The following is a 13,209-nucleotide window of genomic DNA, read 5'->3' as shown; positions in this document are numbered from 1 at the left end:
TATCAAAATTCAAAGAAAAGTACATGCAAAACACACACATAGTAAAAAAAATAAGAAATAAGGTATTTATATTATTCAATCCTTAAGAAATGAAAATACATGTTGTCTAGTGCACTAAACGAGTTTGTATCACGTCTCATATGTAAGATGCAAAATAAGTCATGTTTAGGTGCAGAAACAATTTTTACCAGGGGTTGGTAACTTCTTTTTCAGTGACAAGACATATTAAAATTGATGTTTAGATGCATTTTTCTAAACTGCCATAGCAAAAACTATAATTATTATATAAAAACAATGTTTTTTTAATAAATTAAAACCATTATTAGGGCCACAGACAAAATGAACTGATGGAGTTAATCGGAGAAGAAGACATGTGGTTTCAGAGAGAGACAGAGAAAGAAGAGAGCAGGGAGAGGATTAGACAGACTCTTCTCTCTACTTGAGTGATTTTTTTAGAAATATATTAAATGAAACAAAATTGAGTCTTTGTTAAAATGCATTGTTTTATTTACAGAAAAACAGAGTTCGAGAACACGGAAAAACAATAACACAAAATTAAAATTGACAGTAACAGGAAAAAAATGAGCCACCACAGATCCTGGAATCCTCCATAATGTATGCACTGTGTTCATGGGTATAACGTGAGCAACACACGACTATTATAACCAAATCACATTTATTTTCATATTGAATATCACAAGATACATTTATTATTCAATCTAGCACTTTCAAATATGACAACTTATACTAAATAATAATACATTTATAGTTTATAAATATAACATATATAAAAACTCATTAATGTGTTAAATACTGTATATTAATATAATTAAAGTGTCATCAGTGTTTGATGACATTTCACCCGAATGAATAAATTTTGTCCAATGAAGTGAACACAGAATTCAGAGAAGACAACGCAAGCGACACATTATGACTGAAGATGTGTGCCGCACAGTGTGCGGCTGATGCTCCTTTGGTTATGAACAGCTAGTGCAAACGTGCGTGTATGTGTGTGTGTTCCATGAGTGCGCACGCAGTTTCGCTTGTCGCCAGAGGGGGCGTAGTTCCGCAAAAACTCAGATACTTGAGTTTTGCACCTTTAACAAATGAAAGTGATTTTCTGTCTAAAAGACAAAACTGTATGTTTGGTTGCAGAAAACATTTATACCAGATATAACAGTATTAATTTTTTTTTCCGTAATATTAAAAATGTGGATAATAAAGTTAATTTGAGTAAACAAATATCTGAAAATAGATAAAAAGGATCTTCAAAAAAATCTGTAGAAGATACATTAAAGAGGCTATTAAAATACCATCTATAAATTTAATTCAGTCGATACCAAAAATTATTGATAAAAAGTTTTATTCAAATTAATATTGAGTATTTCATATATTTTTGATCAACGGTCAGTTGTATAAGTTGCTGCTTATGTAGGATGATTCAAATCACTCACTAATGAGTGAACTCTGACAAGATTTTCACTTGCTGAACAACAGAAACCTTCAGTTTTCTCAACAACAACAAAAAAATATCACATTTTAATGGGACTTCACAGGAGTCTTAAGGGAGATTCTTCTGTAGATCTTCTAGACAAGGAGCTGAAAACTATCCCAAAATAAATGACCATATCAGAAATAAACATATCTGAAATTGTATTATTTATTTATTGATATATAATAAAGATGCAAACACTCTAGACAGAACTTTTCACAAACACTTTCTGTTGAAAATAGAGCCTAGAAAAACACTGCTGACAGTTTGACAGATACAGATAGATTTAGTGATGGTTAATTTGTCTACGCTCATTTGTATATGTATATGATCCTATGTATTATATATCATCCTCAATTTCATACATCAAATCAAATTAATAACTAATATGCGGATTATAAATATCTAACATTGTGTATATATAGTATACAGTGCCAATATGTACCTCAATAGCATTTAGTTTTTCCCAGAATTAAGCCCTCAGAGCAGAAGTGCACAAACGTTTTACAACTGACTTGAGGTCCGTGGGCAGAGAGTAAAAGTTTCATTATATCAAACTATTATATTAAACCTTAAGTGGTTTAAGGACAAGTTCGACATTTTTACATTTTTAAAGTCCAGTTTTAAGATCGTTTCTTATTAAATAGAACGGTTAAGATTGAAATTTGGACACATGCTGCTGGCCCGAGAATTTTTTTGTAATTTTTTTTTTAGGTTTTCACTAAATTAATTGCAATAGCAAAAAAAATGTTTGCGACTGCTATGTAATGGCCTTAACCTACACTGTTTATTTATCAGTGTTAATGATATTCTTACAATTTATGTGTATCTATAAGGCCCCGTCCACACTACTGCGTTTTCGTTTAAAAACGGAGAATTAAAACGAAAACGATCTCCGTCCACACTAGCGTTTTACCTGCGTATTAGAATTTATCTCCGTCCACACTAAAACGACTGAAATTGTGGATCACGTGACCATTCACCAACACTGGGCATGCGCGCGCCGGTGTAAACAGTGGTTGGCGAATCAGGGAAAGATACGTCATGACTGATGACACCCAATCATAGAGCCGAGCGTGAGCCTCTGCGTCATCGTTTGTAAACTCCTCCGTTTTGTCTCGTCCACACTACAACGCCCTCAGGAGATTCAAAACGCAGCTGCAGCGTTTCTAAACTTCTCTGTTTTAGGTCTTCGTTTTTCCCGTTTTAGTGTGGACGGGAGGTGCAAACGTAGCAAAAGGTCTCTGTTTTTAAACGAAAACGCAGTAGTGTGGACGGGGCCTAAGGCAAAGTGTGTGTGAACCATTTTTGAGCAATAAATGTGCCATATTTTAATGACCACATAAAAATGTTGGTCACATGGCCAAACCAGTTGAGAACCACTGCTCTACAGTTTATTTAGCAAGGAGAGGCCACAAGACAAACTGCTTTGGATTGTTTATTGCACCAAATTCATTTTAAAGGAAACATAAGGAATCAACAAAGAATCAACTGTGCTGATTGCTGATAAAAAAAAATCCTAACCTTGACCACTATTTTAAAATTAAAAAATGATGTCAGGAAGTTCAGATCCCAGATAGCAAACTGACATTGAATCAACGTGGAAATATGACATAGAAACAACGTTGATCTGACATTGTTTTGCTCATCGAATTAACGTTGAACCAACGTCAGACGCGTCATTCTTTCAAAACTAACGGAAAATCAACTTGAAATCAAGGCGTTGTTTCAACGTTATGAAAGCAAACCAATTTTCGATTTTCATTTAGCTTTGAAGAATGCCGCGTCTGACGTTGGTTCAACGTTAATTCGATGAGCAAAATCAACATTGTTTCAATGTCATGAGAGACGTCGTTTCCACGTTGATTCAATGTCTATCTGGGATACGACAACAATAAATAAAAAAATGACTTGACTAAATAACCAAGAAAAATAACCAAGAAAAGAAATGAAATAACCAAGAAACAATGAATGCAATGTTCATTTCTTAACCCTGGTCCATGAGGAAGCACAACACATTTTGAAAGTGTCCTCTGTCTGACAGGTCCTGGTAGTTTCTCATGAACTGAATCGGGAGTTTGTGCAGGGAGAAAGGAGCAGGGTCAAGAAACACTTTATTTATGATCTCGGTTACATCACGGCAGGACAGAAGTTCAACTATATTTTGATTCAGAGGCATCAATATATGCAATTGAGAAGGGATGTAACGATACCTTCATTTTACGATTCGATACATATCACGATACTGAACTCACGATACGATATTATTGCGATACTGCCAAAACATATGATAAAAGATTATCAAAAAAAATGCAAAATTTATATAAAATTTGTGGGTGTAAATTAATAGGCTTGGACTTGGTGCGGGTAACCCAATGCACAGGACAATGGTGACACCAGAATAACAATAATCATGATTCTCAAACTGAAAATACAGAATAATTTAGACGAATATGCTTGCCCTCTGACACTGACTAGATATATTTAATATAATGTCGGCCACTTTTTAGACATTTGGCATTATCAGGACCCACAAATATTCCCTCATTTCATTATTATACATTATAATCAACATTATATACAGCAGTTTAATGTAGTACTGACACTAAAACTCTGAAAACTTGAATTTTTTTATCAGTTATTATTATTTTGGGTGAACCATCCACGATACATATTGTTGCATTTTTATATAGCGATATATCGCGATATATTGTTATACCCCTAGAATTGAGTGATGCCTCAACATAGTTGAAATTATAGGACGTCTACCGCAAACGCTCAATATTCGAAACTATAGCAAAGATGACGGTAAGGTGGGGCCAGAGGATTACACATGTAATAAAAATAAAACAAAATAAAAAGAGTTGAAGGATGCAAATAATATAAGTGGTCATGAAGGTAGACAAACAGACATGGCCCACATTCAGCTGCGCTCAATTTGACACAGATACGCGTTTTAACAAATAATACTAACAGGATGTCACATTTGCATATGTGGCTGTAACGCCGGTTTCACACTGCACTGTAAATTAGACGTGTATCACGTATTTCAACAATCCAAAGGATTTGTTTTTCTCTTTTGTAAAACGCTTTTCATGGAGATAAGTGCTAATATGTAAAACTATGCAGTTCATATATAATAATAAATATAATTCAGGTATCGATAAATGGGCGTGTGCTGCTCCCACTCTCCATACACACAGAGTGAAACCGGCGTAAGTGTGAATGGCAAATAGGGATGGGACGATAACCGGTTTCGCGATAAACCACGATAAAATATACTGACGGTTAGTATTATCGTTTAAAATGTAATTATCATTAAAACCGTGTTTGATTATCGCGATTAATAACTCACTGTAAATCCTGTCGGCCAGTCTGACGCAGCCGCGCGCTGCACGCAATGTTTACTATTCGAGAAGGAATGGCGGAAGGCAGTGACCGTGCTTGGGAGATTCAGCCTTTTAAGAGGACCAAATCTGGAGTGTGGTCATAGTTAGGCTTTTACAAAAGTCCTGAGGGAAACTTTATCGAGGATGGTCACCCTGTCTGCAGACCAAAAAGTCACAGTCCAAAAGAAACACTTAAAATCTGCCGAGTCGTCTTCTTGTGTAACCATCACCCGCTGTTGTATAGTGAACACAAGGCAAGTTAACTTTGACTTCAATACCGAAACTAGGTCTGGGAAACAATTGGCCACGAAATGTTGTTTTGAGTTTAAACATTTTATGTCACTCACTTGAAATAGATGTGAAGCTTCCACGAAGAAAATTTAGCAGCAAGTGTCTTTGAGCCGACGAACGAACGTCTTCAAATAAGATTATTATTAAGAGTGACGTTTTAAGGGATAGCAATGTATAGATGCATAACGTATTACACCGATTTTATTTTTACCACATAATTACGGGGACATATTGACTTGATAATGAGTTCAGCTAATGTTTTAAATCTTACCCGTTTATGAATTCATTTAGTAAAACAATCGTCCAGACAAGATGATCACACACCAATATTATCAAACTCTGTAAACAATAAATCAACTCTGATTTCATTTTCACAACAATCAAAAACTGGAGACGCAAGACGGCCGGCAAGTTGTATTTGAATTAAACGAGCGCGTGTCCGCTGTGATATTGATGTGCGCGGTGTGTGTAATAATGCGTTGCTATTAACGACGGGCATTATAAAGAAGGAAATGCCATAGAATAGAATCTTGCTTAAAAAAAAAACTGCATAGAGCTGCTTGTTTATTTGTTGTTTGTTGATTTTCATTCATAAAACTTGTTGAAATGTTTTCAGTGTGAGCATCAGTTCTTTTTGAACACTTTATATTTATATTTTATATTTTTACACTATATATTTTGAACACTTTATATCTAAATTTAAGAAAACCGTGATAATATTGATAATCGCGATAATTGTGGACACTATAATCGTGATATGAAATTTTCATACCGTCCCATCCCTAATGGCAAAACAAAGTTTTTATTACACTGATCACAATTGAATTGTCTGAATTGACTGAACCTCGTCACACCAAGGAACACTGCATTTTCCTTCCGGAGTGAGTTTGCAAATGACGTTTCAGGATTGTGTGATATGTGAAACTCTTCTCACACTGAAGACACTTGAAAGGCCTCTCTCGAGTGTGAACTCTCATGTGAATGTTAAGGTTTCCTTTAACTGTGAAACTCTTCCCACAGTGAGAGCAGGTGAAAGGCTTCTCTCCGGTGTGAATTCTCACATGGTCTTCGCGGTTTGCTTTCTTTGCGAAACACTTTCCACAGTGATGGCACATGAAAGGCTTCCCTCTGATGTGAGTTTTTACATGCCTCCTAAGTCGCTTTCTGTCTGTGAAACCTTTTCCACATTGATGACATACACAACATTTCTCCCTCGAGTGAATACTTGAGTGCTGATTAAGGTTATCTTTACATCTGAAACTCTTTCCACACTGACATACGAACGGTTTCTCTCCGGTGTGAATAGTCATGTGAGTCTTAAAACTTTCTTTTCGTGAGAAGCTCTTGCCACAGAGATCGCATAAGTAGGGACTCACTCCAGTGTGATGTCTCATATGGGTATTAAGGTTTTTTTTGTGTGTGAAACTCTTTACACAATGAGGGCATTTGAATGGTTTCTCTCCATTGTGAATTCTCATGTGAGTCTTAAGATTTCCCTTTAGCGAGAAACTCTTCTCACACTGAAGACACGTGAAAGGCTTCTCTCCAGTGTGAGTTCTCATGTGGGCATTAAGGTATTTGTTCTGTGTAAAACTCTTTGCACACTGAGGGCAACTGTGAATCTTCTTTCTGCTGTGAATTCTCATGTGCCTGTTTAGATTTGCCTTTTGATTGAAACTTTTTCCACACTGTTGGCAGGTGTAAAGGCTCTCTCCCGGGTTAAATTTTTCTTCCAAATCATTCAGTTCTTGACACTCCTCTTTCAGCAGCCTCAGGTCTATAGCAGAAATAGACAAAATTAACCAGTGTTTAAATGGCACAAAGCAAGAGACATAATGAAAAGCTAGATCCTTTATTTCCATAGGACATGCCCCAAATACTAAAAAAAAATTAAAGCACCTGTAGCGCGTCGGGGTGTGAGGCGGCCGCGTTGCATATTCTGCGGCTCAGCCGGTGCGGCTGTGAATTTGGTTCGCTGCTTCGTTAAAGGTCACTTTCTGTTGCCAGCAGGTGGCGCTATGACTTAGGGTGAATGTGGGCATGTAGATTTGTTCAGGGCGGGACTCTTGTCAAATGTGTCAAATTTCATTCAGATCTGGGCATTTACAGCCAAGTTATTACAACTTCCTGTTTCATGGCGAATCATCGACGCCACGGACATGCCCATCGATGAAAATGCGCAGATAGCACAACTTTACATCGTCAATGCCTTTAGAAGGCACAGCAGAAATTTGAAGTCGATCCGACTAAATCCCTAGGAGGAGTTCGTTAAAGTACGGAGTGTGTAAATCGTCCCAAAATGGGCGCCAAATTCAAAATGGCGGACTTCCTGTCGAGTTTAGGGTATGGGTTCTTGAGGCTTTTTTGTGTGTCTTGATATGATACACGTCCCCACCAAATTTCGTGTTTGTAGGTTGAACGTGGACGAGGGGCTAATTTTTTCCAATTTTCTAGGTGGCGCTAGGGAGCCATTTTGCCACGCCCATCCGCGAAACCCACAAAATACTAAATTTTTCACCAGTCCTGACATGCGTACCAAATTTGGTGAGTTTTTGAGCATGTTGAGGCCCCGAAAATGGCGCTTACTTTGCAGAAAAAATAAAAAATAAAAAAAAATTTAAAAAAATAACCCTGACAGTTTCAAGAGGGTCCTCGCACTGTTAGTGCTCGGGCCCTAATTAAGAAAAAGGGGTCGAGTCTCTTCAGAAAATTTGGACTAAACAGCTAATTCATCCGTATTAGGTTTACAATCTCTTTATGAACTTTTCGACGTCAAAGTAGTAGATGTGTTGCCGTCAAAGGAGAAATCTCTCTGATTTCATCAAAAAAAAAATCTTAATTTGTGTTTCCAAGATGAAGGAAAGTCTTATGAGTCTGGAACGGCATGAAGGTGAGTAAATGATGACAATTTTAATTTTTGGGTGAACTATCCATTTAAAAAGTCAACAAAAGTCTGAAGTTTAAACTCAACTCTACAACTACGAGACACAAAGAGCTGAATGAGACCAATTAAAACACAGGACGACTGCTACGAAACTAACACAAAAAGCTACATTATGGGCAATGACACTTCAAGGATTCGAGGAATCGAGAAAAAAGATGCCGACGGATTACGACACGTTTGAAGTAGAAGATCTCATAGATGCAACGGACATTTAATACAGCAGTTCTGTCATGAAAACTCCGCCATCTAGTGTTTCATTACAGAACTTTGTATTTCAGAATGCAAACGGCCAGACCAACCCGATCTCACGGCAATTCGTACCAATTTTACGAGGTGTCACTTGTACAAATTCGTACGATTTTTGCTAATTCGTACATCTTTTACAAGTTACCAAATTCGTATGAATTCGTACGAATGACAGACCCCTGACCCCACCCCTAAGCCTACCCATCACATGGGTTTAGACAAATCGTACGAGTGAGGTACGAATTAGTCGTGAGATAGCGTTGGCCAGACTTATCTGATTGCTAATAATATGGCCATGAGTGCTAGTTTCACCAGATATTTTAAAGGGATACTAAACCTCTGGAAAGATGAATGTGTATTTAAAATGGGTCATTTATTTAGAAGAAATGTAAAATATTTTTTTGAATTTGGAGCTTTCTGGACTGAGAAAAGCCAGAAAATGTATTTTTGGCTTATGTGGATGACAGACAACAACTCCCAGAATGCACTTGCTTCACTGCCCTAGGAGGCCACGCCTACCAGTAAAAGAGTGCAGTAGTTAAACAACAAGTCTAGGCGGTAACACTTTAGAATACTGTATCTTACTTACTAAAGAATTAATAAGGAATTATTGACGAACTAATAGGCAATTCTTCATTAACTACTTCTTCACTACTGTTAACTACTAAGGAAGATGTGTTAACTAATCAGTATGTAATATAATTTTATGATTGTGTTAAGTATCAGTTAGTTAATCAATAACTAATGAATTCTGTCATACCTCCTGAAGAACTACTACTAATTATCTATTAATTAAGGTTCAAGAAAAATAACTAAGAAGTAACCCCCATGCTGTACCAACCCCGTAAGACCTTCGTAGGTGGCGGTAATACTCCTAAGCGGTGAGCAGCCGGTAACAAGAAGTAGACGAATGAGAACGTCCTCGTCTCAGTTCTCGCGGATGCGCCCATAAGGAAGTAATGGAATAGTGGAATAAAGTCGTTATTTATGTTTTTTTCGCACAAAAAGTAGTCTCGTCGCTTGATAAACTTATAATTGAGCCGCTGTAGGCACATGGAATATTGAAACCTTTTCTTTAATGACTTTATGGGCCGTCAAGAGCCAGTCCCTTAGGAAGCCAATGGAAGACTGATCTAGCTCTCAGATTCAATCAAAAATATCTTTATTTGTGTTCCGAAGATGAACGAAGGTCTTACGGGGTTGGAACAGCATGGGGGTGAGTAATTAATGACTTAATTTTCATTTTTGGGTGAACTAACCCTTTAAGTTCAGGAAGTAGTGCAGCTGTGCATAAAGCCCATTTTAATCCGTTTACAGTAGTGCGGTAGCAACTTTCTCTTGCGCTGTGTTCAAAGCTTCTAATGTCGGGAGGGGGAAATCAACCTGAAAGTCCTGTAGTCTGAGCTCAGCTTGAGTTAAATTAGGACGTTTCAGTAGGGTTTGATATTACTGGTGCGCATCTTGAGACAAAACAAGTTCATAGATTTGCCAGAGCAAGTTGCTTTCAGGTAAAACAGCTCAAACATGCACTTTATCTGGATTAGGTCTGTGTAAATTTAAGTCTGGATTAGTCCAGGCTTGCCTTGTCTGTGAAACTGGACATTAGTGTTTTATCTGAAAAGTCTAGAGGAGGAGATGCTTCAGCTGAACCAACAAAAACATCAACATCCCCACTGGCTTTATTATTAAGATTTTTCTTTGTAGAAGATTTGAGTTTCTGCAAATTTTTCCTCATTACCCTGTCGGATTTATGTTTGGTATAACAACTAGCTGGAGGTACCCTTATTTAACCCATGACTTGTATAAGAGAATACAATATTAAACAAAATTTTGACATTTTCATTGAGCCCATTTCATTTTACGTTCATAATGCAAAAATCGTATCATATTCTAATATTATGTTTAATTTAATAAATCAATGCGACACGTCATTCATTTCTATAGAGTTTGACGTTTTATTAAGCATCAAATGACAGAGTTCAGCTTTGAGAATGAGACCAACCTGTTTGTTCCTCAGTGTCCTCTTGTTTTATGCTGAATGTTTCTTCAATCCTTATTTCTGCACTCTCCTCCTTAATAAACGCCATCTTTATATTAGTGTCACATGGATCTCAGTCGAGTGAGGAGTTTTTCTGTATGTTTGGACAAATTGTCATGATTAAGATGAGAATAATTAACTTAAATTAAAGTAAAATAAATCCAAACTAAATATCTGGGTGCGTCTCACTCGGCTCTAGTTCAGGTAAAGATAAAGGATAAAGGACATTATACAAACACCTCATAGTTACTTGTGAGTTATATTTGTTATTAAATTATTTGAAGATCTCATTTAAAACGTCAGTGTCATCACACTTATGTAACTGTCTGTTAGTGCTGTTGTGTTTACACCAATTTGACCGCCATGTGTTCGAGCTTTACGAATCACTGAATAATTTTAGGAAGCAATTGATTCAAATGAGGTGTAGTTTCAAAACTCCCATTTCTCTCAACAACTATTTGCAAGGGACCGAATTCGTTTTTTTTAATTAGTATTATTCACGATAGGGAGCGAAATGTGACCCACCTTTGCACTTTACACACAAAAATAACATTCATCAATGTCAGTTGAAGCATTAGAATGGTACTTTCAATACTAATTAATTCAGTTCACAGTTCTTGTAAAATTATATAAAAAATTTGAAATTGTTTTACACTGATTTCAACTATCTAAATTATTAAAAACACAAACCTTTCTGCAGCCGATTCACAGCCTTCTTTGACAATCTATGATCAAAACACAGCAGCGCGGCGCGGCCTTATGGCGTCATACTTACAACCAAAATAAAAGTCCCCGTTCACACGCCGCTATCTAAACTCAAAAGAGAGCAATTACATTTTTTAATACATAAAACAATAAAACAGATGTCCGAGGTATTCAAAGTTGTATTCTTGATCATTACGATTTTGTCTCAAATGCCAAACAGTATTGTTTGCAGATGTTTGTAAACACTGTATAAAACATTCTTCAGTTCCTGAATGCTTTACAGTGATGAAGCTGTGTACCAAGTTTGCCCTGGTAAAAAAATAACTATGTGCAAAAATTAATTGAGATCAATCGTTTACATAATATATTTAAGTGTGCTGTATATAATTATTTTGTATATATAAATACCTAAGCATGCATGTATTTAAGAATTATTTGTGCTTAAATTTTGTATATATATATATATAAATACATAATGTATATTATATAAATCTAAATATTTTACATATGAATAACACATTTTCTTAAATATATACATGCATGTGTGTATTATACAAAATAATTATACAGCACACACAAATATATTATGTAAACACAGACTTTTATTTTGGATGCGATTATTCGCAATTAATTTTTGCACAGCCCATATATATATATATATATATATATACACATACATATATATACACATATTCATATATATATATATAAATATTGGAATAGAACTAATGGATATCTTGATATGGTATAGTCTTGCTCTTATCTTTATAGAGCTCTAAATTACTAAATTGCTTTGTATTTGTAACACTTTAACATATGAAAATCTTTTTTTCTTTTTACTGTAGATGATACATTATAATGTGATGTAACTAGTGCAAAGCCCATATCTGATCTACTGAATGCCAAAAAATGTTTTAAGAAAGCTTTATGCGTTATGAAAAAACATTATTTTGTAACAGATGAATGCGAATGATGAGACCATGAGATGTTTTGTAGATCTTTGGTTTAATATATATATATATATATTGAATTAGTACATTATTTTTGACATACAATTGTACGTTCTATTATTTATTCATATCTTAGAAAATGAACAAAACATGGGTTCTAGTGAAATGGAGGGAGGACTTATGACATCATCCCTAAAATTGCCAAATGCTGAAAAAAGAGTGGAAAAAAAAAAAAGAAACACTCCAACTTAGTTCCCATCATCTGACGCAGAACCTCCATTCAAGCATTAAGAAATAACTACATCTTTTAAATTGCTATTTTTCCTTTCCATTATGCTTTTTATTTTTAAAGCAGTGACACTGTTGTGCGTCCGTCTTCAGGTCATTCATTTACATTGCATTTACAGACACAGTACAGAAACAATCCCAGATTTTCCGATAAAGTTTAAATGGGCACCACTCAGACAATTATTTTAAATTGAACAAGTTACAAGTAAGGTAATAATTTGTCGTACACATACTCACGTCAGGTTCGCTATCTTTGTGGGGACTCTCCATAGGCGTAATGGTTTTTATACTGTACAAACTGTAAATTCTAATATATTCAGGTTGAAGTCCCCACCGGCATAGAAAAACATCTACACACACACACACACACACACACACACACACACACACACACACACACACACACACACACACACACACACACACACACACACACACAGGTGGTTTATAAAGACTTTTCACAGCTTTCCCTTTGTCATACAGATTAAAAAGAAATATTAAACTGCTCTTTATGGTATGGGGTCAAAAAAAAAAACTGACTGCACAATTAAATTCCTGATTTAAATTATTTTTTTATGAGGACAGGTTACCCTGATTTAGCTGGAGATCACTTACTAGCACAGAAATCATGAAACACGAGCATCATAGTTGTTTAACTTTACCCATGAGTGTACCAGATCTCTTAAGTTTGTTTCAAAACCATTTCAGAAAACAAACCCGAGTTTGTAATGTGAGCGAAGAGCAAAGAGAGAAGAGGAGAAGTGAAATATGGCAGATTTTACTAGTTAACCATCACTAATGCAGTCACAAACCGGTACTGAGCAGTGAGATTAAGTTACATAAAGTAAGTATTTTTCATAATTGAA

The 13,209-nt window shown here is 35.8% G+C and overlaps 1 protein-coding gene across 1 annotated transcript in view; it reads right to left on the bottom strand.

Moving 5' to 3' along the window:
- Positions 1 to 2,917: 2,917 nt before the first annotated feature.
- LOC120465284 (uncharacterized) overlaps positions 2,918 to 13,209 on the bottom strand; it is a 28,167-nt gene continuing 17,875 nt past the window's right edge. The window contains exons 9-10 of the mRNA XM_089126776.1: positions 10,365 to 10,473; positions 2,918 to 6,949 (exon numbers count right to left, since the gene is read on the bottom strand). Of these exons, the coding sequence (XP_088982902.1) occupies positions 6,021 to 6,949; positions 10,365 to 10,473 (1,038 nt within the window). The 3' untranslated portion in view covers positions 2,918 to 6,020. The remainder of the gene's footprint in view (positions 6,950 to 10,364; positions 10,474 to 13,209) is intronic.

Source organism: Pimephales promelas, chromosome 24, assembly GCF_988280905.1.
Source record: "Pimephales promelas chromosome 24, fPimPro1.hap1.1, whole genome shotgun sequence".
Lineage (NCBI taxonomy): Eukaryota > Metazoa > Chordata > Actinopteri > Cypriniformes > Leuciscidae > Pimephales > Pimephales promelas.
The sequence above is the reverse complement of the archived record's forward strand: the minus strand, read 5'-3'. Positions and strand labels throughout refer to the sequence as shown.